Source organism: Crocodylus porosus, unplaced genomic scaffold, assembly GCF_001723895.1.
Source record: "Crocodylus porosus isolate Cpor-Errol unplaced genomic scaffold, CroPor_comp1, whole genome shotgun sequence".
Classification (NCBI taxonomy): domain Eukaryota; kingdom Metazoa; phylum Chordata; order Crocodylia; family Crocodylidae; genus Crocodylus; species Crocodylus porosus.
In genome coordinates, this window is record NW_017728910.1 from 44,770,768 (window position 1) to 44,778,874 (window position 8,107).

At 51.7% G+C, this 8,107-nt stretch overlaps 1 protein-coding gene across 1 annotated transcript in view; it reads left to right on the forward strand.

The window, feature by feature from the left end:
* The window catches only part of TRPM2 (transient receptor potential cation channel subfamily M member 2), a 50,184-nt gene that overhangs the window by 33,354 nt on the left and 8,723 nt on the right, over positions 1 to 8,107 (forward strand). Inside the window, exons 23-26 of the mRNA XM_019533107.1 lie at positions 138 to 270; positions 3,774 to 3,861; positions 5,103 to 5,190; positions 6,269 to 6,420. Coding sequence (XP_019388652.1) covers positions 138 to 270; positions 3,774 to 3,861; positions 5,103 to 5,190; positions 6,269 to 6,420 — 461 coding nt within the window. The remainder of the gene's footprint in view (positions 1 to 137; positions 271 to 3,773; positions 3,862 to 5,102; positions 5,191 to 6,268; positions 6,421 to 8,107) is intronic.

The following is an 8,107-nucleotide window of genomic DNA, read 5'->3' on the forward strand; positions in this document are numbered from 1 at the left end:
TAGAGACTGAGTAGTGAGCTACTACTAAATGGCACTGGGGCTTATATTGGGCTGAATGTGGCCTACACAGTCTGTTTTCAACACGGCCTGCCCTGTGCAGCTTCTCCTCCCTTGCTCAATTCTCATTTCCTCTGCAGAAGAAAAGCTGGAGAAGAATGAGGAAACGGCTCTCCTATCCTGGGAGATGTACCTGAAGGAGAACTACCTGCAGAGTCAGCAATGTCAAGAGAAGCAAAACACAGAGCAGAGGGTCCAAGACATTGCACTCAGGTACTGGCCCCATCCCTTCTCTGAGGCTAGGTTGTGTTTCTGCTTAGAGCCGCTGGTGTGGAGAAGAACAACAGATGTCTCTGCCCTTGGATCACATGTAGGCAACTCTGCTTGACACTGTCCTCTGGGTTTGGGTGGCTGATGCCCCTTGTGCCATGTGCCATAGTTCCAAGGCGAACTGCTCCTTTCTCCCTCTGCTTGTGCATGCCTTGATGTCAGGCCTCATACCTAAACCTCTCCTGGGGGGAATTCCTCTTCAAGGGAGGCCTGGGCCTAAGCACACTGCTTATTAACCATATGTCCAGCTGGTCTTGATGTGTGTAGCTCTCCTGCATGGGCATCTGTGACCTGTGATGCCTCCAGTGACCAGACCACCCTTTTGAACCACAAAGCAGTCTATTTTAATAAAGAAACACAGCATTTCAGGGAAAGGATGTGTTTTAAAACAAAAAATAGTCTACACGTGTATCTGTCTTGCCGATTTAGTGTACCAAGCTCTCAAGGAAGCTGAGGCAGGCTGAGGTTTTTCAGACCCTCTCCCCCACCCCCACAGGATCCTGTGTTTCTTTCTCGTTCCTCTGGAAAAAATACTCCTTGCCCTTGGGAGATTCTTCATAGCTCCCAATGCAGCTCTTGATTTCTCGTGGTCCTAAGCTATTTCCTGACCTGGCACCATCTCTCAAGTGTTGTGGAGAAGTGGCTGACCTGCAGTTTCTTTTCTACAGTTGTCTCTTTAGCTGAACCAATATCCTCCTATGTGAGGCCTCTTGGTAGCCAAGTTAGCATGCAGTGTTCAGCTGTTACTGCAGGGCAACTCCAAATCCCTTCTAGTTTGGAGCTGCACTTGCCCTGGGCCATTCTGGCATGACACCTGGATGTGGTTTGCTAAAAGCTGCGGACTCACCACACCACTTTCTGCTGGGATAGTGGATTTGAGGTCCTTTGTCTCAGTCTCTTCCTCTTCCCAGAGCTTTGATAATCCACCTGCCATGTTCCCAATCACCTCACTTCCCAGCCCAGGTTGCCTGGGGCTCCCTTCCAGCTCATCAGTCTGGAAGTCACTCATGACACTACAAACTGAAGCAGCTGCTCTCTTCCCCTGGGCTTGAATGTGCTTCACTGTGGTGTTCCACATCTCACTCACCCAAGGAACAAAGGGCTTGAATATGGGATTTGGGGTAGTGGAGAAAAGTGCTATGCTGTAGTTTTGGCCCCACACTCCAGCCCATACTCTTGAATGGCTGCATGAATGTACCCATGCAGCCACAAAGCCTGCCAAGTTTCAAGAATGGTGCAGGGGTTTGGGGACAACTGCCCCTCAAGATGCAGAGAAGCAAAATTCGTGACATGAGTGACGCTGTGTTAAGGCACAGCAGGGTGACAGCTGCAGGGATGGTGGCCCCTTCTGAGGCCACGACACCTGCCAGCTGTCAAGGAGATCAGTGCAGGGGGGTTCTGGGGCCCTGCACCCCTAGCTGCTGACAGACAAAACTCATGACATGCGTGCTTGTAGGACTGACTGTGTCTGTCTTGGGGCAGTTGATTGTCTGTACTGATTATTTCCTCTCCTTAGTCTCTGCTCTTGTAGGTACTAATTGATGGCAATTAACTGGCTAGATTAGCTAGGTCCTGTGTTTCGAGCTCGTCCCTGAGTGAATTATGATTGATTGGTAACTGGTAACACAGTAGCTTAGCAGCCAGGCCTACAGTAGTGTCTCCCAGCCCCAAGACAGACACAGTCAGTCCCAGAAGCACCCATGACATGAGTTTTGTCTGTCAGCAGCTAGGGGTGCAGGGTCCCAGAAGCCCACTGCACCAATCTCCTCGACAGCTGGCAGGCATCGTGGCTGCAGCAGGGGCCACCATCCCTGCAGCTGTCACCCCACTGCACCTTAACACACAGTGTCACCTGTGGCACAAGTTTTGCTTGTCTGCAGCTTGAGGGGCAGTTCTCCCCAAACCCCTGCACTGATGTTCTTGAAACTTGGCAGGCTTTGTGGCCTCAGCAAGAGCTACCCGCCCTGCAGTCTTGACCACCCCCCCTGTGTTGTAATGCCTAGACATGACAGGAGTTTTGCTTTCAAGAATTTGGGATGCAGTTCCCCACAAGCCCCTGCACTGATCTTCTGGAAACTTGGCAGGATTCATGCTTTCTGCAGAATCTACCACCCTTGAAAAGTTCATCCAAATCAGACAAAAAACAACAAAGTTATAGATATTTTATTGTTTCCCCATTATACCCTATGGCCAGATCTCCGAGGCAGCTCTGAACCACTTTGGGAAGCTGAACAAGGCGGCACTTCGACCCGGATGTGCTGCTTCCCACCCCGAAGCGTCCAAAGTTTCTCCGGAAGCTCTGTCCGAAGCCTCGCACAGCCCTACTAAACAGACCTACTCTGTTGTCCTAGCAGCAGTGGGGAGGGCAAAAGAAACCCCTCTCCTGTTGCAAGTGGAAATACATGGCATGGTTGTGGGTACTCCTGGGTGCACCCCTGCTTCTGTGAGGAAAGTACAGGGAATGATGGAGCTGCCGCTTTAACCAGGAGGCTCTGACACCATTCGCCTACTACCAAGGACCACAGAGACAAAGCATCTGGGCCATGCCCAGGCTTCACTTAGAAGCCATTGAGGACCTTGAAGGACAGTAGAATTTGGTCTGCTCTCTGCAGGCCCCTATCTCCATGCTGTGCCAGCTCTCTACACTGGTGTGGTCCTGGATGGGGGAAATGGGGAGAGAAGGACTGACTGGGTGTATTTGGGTGAGAAGGATTTTATGCCCATGAAAGCAGCTTGGTAGAGGCCAGTGGATGGCAGGTGAGCATGGGCAGCTCAGGGGGAGCTGGGGACTTTGGTGCCTGGGTAGACCATTTGTGTGAAGCACCAAATGCCCTAATGAGGGGTTGAGTGAGTTCTGCCAGTGTGTGTGATCAGTGTGCATTGCCCATAACAGCTCTTGCTTACTGTGGCCCTGACTGGCTGTGCTCCTAGGGAGAGAGAGCCACCATCACCTGCAATCCCTGCATCCCACCTGGTGCATGCAGCGGGACAAGGGAGGTGTCCCCTATCACACCAGTCTGGAGAGTTGGACACGCAGCATGCCAGCTGACAGTGTGACACACCTGCTTCACCTCTGCTTCACGTTTCCAGCATTGGCTGAAGCACAGTCCTCTGAGCTTCCCCAGAGGCAGTGCAGCTCCTCACTGCCTCCTGCTCAGGCCTGCACCTCAACCCTGTGTGACTAGTCATGAGACGGTTGCCACCATCACCATGGGGGTTGACACTGTAGGGGCAGAAGTGTCGCACTGTGCTCTCCTTCTGACTGTGAGTGTCAGTGCAGAGAAAGGCTGTCTGTGCTCACAGGTCTAAGTGACCAGACAGCTTATCTGTATCCACGGTTTTGCGGTAGCCCCATTGCTCATTGCATTGCCTGCTTCTATGCAGGTCTTGGTTCTCTAAAGCAGCTTTCGATCTCTCTCTTTGTCTCTGTGCTTCTTCCATTTCAGAGTTGACACACTGGCAGAGCTGCTGGAACTGGACCGGGTGAAGAGGACGGGCATGGTAGAGCAGAGGCTGCTGTGTCTGGAGGAGCAGGTGAGGCAGACTTCCCCACTCAGAGAAAGTCTGTGTGACTAGTGAGGCTTCGAGTAAGCAGCCCAACCAAAAAAAAAGGCAAGGAGGATTAAGTTTGGATGAAACAAAATTGAGATGTTTCATTTTCATGTCAAAATGACCCCCCTATACACATCAGTTAATTTTCATTCAGTGGGAAATGTTCTCTTTGACCCAAAGTGGGTCATTTCCTCATGGATGTTTGGGGGAAAAACAAATGCAGTGAGAGGCCCTGTTCACAAGACAGATGGATAAGGGGGGCTGTCTCTTGTACTGTCCACTTGCCCAGTGTCTAGAGCCCTCAGTCAAGATGTGGGTTCAAGTCGTACCACTACCTCAATGGACTTCTACACCCACATCAGCCAAAGGAGTGCTCCAACCCCCCCAAGCCTTTGTGAGGGAGAGGGGGAGACAGGGACCCCTCTCATCAAAGTTGTTCCTCTTTTCATTAATGGATCAAAGATTCACTGAAGCAGGGAGTAGTACCCAGGTGTCCCTCTTGAGACCCTCCTCCTGTCTGTGACATTCAAGTGATTCACACAAAGTGGGACAGCTTCAGCACAAGAAGTGAAGCACATGTCCTTGCAGGATAATGTATAGCCTTTCCTAGGATGTTCAGGATGTGCATCTGAATCTCCTTAGCCTAAGGGATGGGGGTTGGGGGAGTCTGAGCTCAGGCCTCATCCACTTCTGTCTGCACCCTTGTATAAAAGGCGAGGTCCTCGTCCGCCGCCTCTGGCAGCTTTGTGAATCAAGCCCTGAAAATCTGTTTTCCAGCTGAAATCATTTAGTATAATTAACCTAAATTCTCTAAGGTAGGAATTCAGGGAACTCCCTATGGAGTGACTGAGACTTCATTTTTCAGTGAACTCACTCATCACCAAAAAAACATTTCCCAGCTGTAATAGAAAGATGCATCTGGAGCCTTGAAACTGTCACACACCTGAGTGGAATGGACTGTGCCCAAGACTGGGTGGCAGTGTCAGGAGTTTAGGGGACAGGCTGTGTCCAGGACTACCAAGAAATCTGGGAAACCTTTCCAGAATTTTCAGAGAGCTGTAAATGCATCTCAAACTGAATCCCCACCTCTGCTGTCCAGGGAACCTCTTCCATAAGGGAAGCCATGGACCCTCCCTCTCTGCCTCCCCTCCAAACTGGGCACTGGGAAGGAGATCCTGGTAGAAAAGTGGCTTTCGCTGACTGTCTTCAATACTTTGAAACAGATGCTCCAGAGCACCAAGGCCCTGAACTGGATTGTCCAAGCCCTGTACGGGAATGGATATGGGCTGGAGGAGGATGCTCCCCGCATGAGTAAGTTCAACAGGTCTGTTGCTGCACAGGTGCATGAAAGGGAGTGTAAGCATAGAGCATCCTTTGCCTTCTGGGACCTGGTTCTCTTCTGGCTCCTAAAGGATTGACACTGGTGTCACTCCTGTTTTTCTGCTGAGGTCTCTCCTAACCATTCCTGGCAAGTATTGGGAGCTCACATGTGCTAAATAGCCAAAGCAGGCTGCACACTCTTGCATTTCCTTTTCTCTGCAGAAGGATCGTGGATCTGCTTGGAATCCTGGAGCCACAGTGGGAGGGGGAAGATTGTTCTCAAATGGGTTGAGTCAGCTCCCTCAGCACAGTGCAAGTTTCTTCACCAAGAGCATGGATAGCAGCATGATAGCCCCAGAGACGTGGCTTGCCTGCACAGGCTCCATGTCTCCAGTGTGCTTCTTGGCCGGTGTGCAGCCACTCTGAGCTGGCTGCAGTGCCTCACTTGTGAGCTTTGGGTGAGGTGGGCTCGGCACAGAGTCTGTGCAGACTTGGCCCCAGGGCTGGAGATCCTCCAGATTGGGCTGGGCGCGCCAGTCACTTTTCCCATCTACCTTTGAAGGTACCTCTTGCCCCTGCTCCAGGCCTCACTCTCTTCTTCCCATCCCCAAATGGACTCTGGTTCTCCTCTGGAGGGTCTTCTCCTCTCTTTTCCCAGCTGCTGGGGAAGCTTAGAGGCAGCTCCCAACCTCCCACCTACCCCCAGCTCTCTGATGTGTTGAATTTGCTCTCAGCACCTGCCTCCACCCTCCAGAGATGTGCAGGCCATATGATGGGGCAGAGCAGGGGCTGCAGCGCCAGGCATCTGGGGCAGTGGGAATAAACAGGGAGTCAGGTGCTGACCTCTCATACAGACTACCTGTAACCACTTGACAGGAAAGATTCTGACTGGAAACCATTGGGTATAATGGGAGTTTGTCCATTGCTTCCAGTGAGCTCTGGGTAGCGAGGAAAGCCACGCTGTTGTGAGGATATCCCCAAATATCCCCATAGCTTTACCTCCTAATGTCTCTTGGGTCTCAGTTCCCTTGCCGCTTTGCGAGACCTTGTCTGTCTGTGCTTGTCTCAGTCCCCAGCAAAATGCCTGAGGTGAAGGACTATGACTCGGAAGAGAAACCTCAGGAGACGAAGTCCCTGTATCACGTGAATGCCCGCAACTTCCTATATCCCAGCTCCTACACCATCCGCTTCCCGGTGCCGGACGAGAAAGTGCCCTGGGAGGTAGGAGTCTTAGCCCACAGGGAGCAAGCCCTGAGCCTGGGAGATGCCACCTTGTAGGAAAGGGGCTCCACTTTTTCACAGGTGTTGAGGTAGGCTGGTGTCGTGGGTTGAGCACTGAGCAAGGAGTCGGGAACCACTGTGTTCAGCGAGACACTGCTGCACTGCATGCTTTCATGCCAGTCACATAGACCAGGGTCAGTGAGCTACAGCCCACAGGCCAAATCCAGCCTAAGAAGCTGGGACATCAGGGGCAATTCAGCATTAGGTCATCAGGCTGGACTTGATGATCTGCAAGGTCCCTTCTAGCCCATAACAATCTATGAATCGGCAACACAGAGGGACAATGTGGTGGCTGCTGGACATAACCGCATTAATTCAGCCTGCTCTTCCTTAAAGGTTGCTTACCCCAGGCTTTTTATTAGACCACCAATATCAGACTTGCAGCTTCCATCCACATTTAGGCCTGTAGATAAGGGGCCCCATTATCAGAAGTCAGGGGGAGCCACAGGGGCCCAGGACCTCAGATTTTAGCTTGAAACTTCATTATGCATGCAGATACCTGTCCTTAGGCACCTCCATCTGAAATGTGGGCCTTGTCCTTGCCTCTGTGTAGAAGACAGCAGCTGCTACTGATCCCCTGCATGGGAGTATAGGTTAGCAGAGAGAGACTCTCAAGAGCACCTAAGTGATTTAACAGCTGGATTTTCATTTTCTAAAGGGATTCAGGTACTTTGGTGCTCAAGATTTAAAGCAAATGGGCTGCAGATTTCTTAGTTAGTTGTGTGCCTTTGCAAGTGTTATCCAGCATGCTCTAGATGAATAACATGGCCTTATTTCATTGTGCATGTGGTACTACCCTTCTCTCAGTCCCACCAGCCACCAAGGGCTCAAGGGTGGGTTCTGGGCATGATTCTGGAGCAGCCTATGGGCACACGCTGGTGCTGGAATATACCAGCAGACTTGGGTAGGTGGTATGCACTCAGTCCCGGCCTCTACAAGACCTGCCACTAATGTAGTTTAGGCCTCCTTGCATCTTGCTGGAAGACCAGCATATACCTGATGATCCTGGCCTGAAGTTCTCAGCTAAGGAAACAACTCAGCTGAGAATTTTGGGCTGAGGTGGGACCCAACGCATGACGGGGCGGTGAATATCAAGAGCTATAGGCTGTACAGGAGAGACAGGACAGGGAGGAAAGATGGGGTTGTGGTGCTCTACATTAAGGAGGAATACACATCCTCACCAGTTAGCAAAGAGTCAGAGGAGGGGCACATGGAAGTGCTCTGGGTTAGAATACAAGGCAGTCGAGGGGAAGGAGATTTAACGGTGGTGGTCTACTACAAACCACCCAACAAAGGGGAAGAGCTAGATCAGGAATTCTTAAGTCAGCTCACAGAGGTAGTTAGGTCAAAGGAGGTGGTCATCATGGGTGACCTGAACTTTCCAGACATCTGCTGGGAAGAGCAGTCAGCCAGGTCTGACCGCTCATGTAGGTTCCCAGCCAGAATGCAGGACCTCCATCTAACCCAGGAGGTGCGCAGCCCCACCAGGGGAGACGCCTTGTTGGACCTGGTGCTGGCCACCGGCGACGACCTGGTGAGGGGGGCTGCGAGTGCTCGACCACCTGGGCGACAGCGATCATCGCCTGCTGGAATTCACCATCCAGTGCAAGGTGGCAAAGGCCTGCAG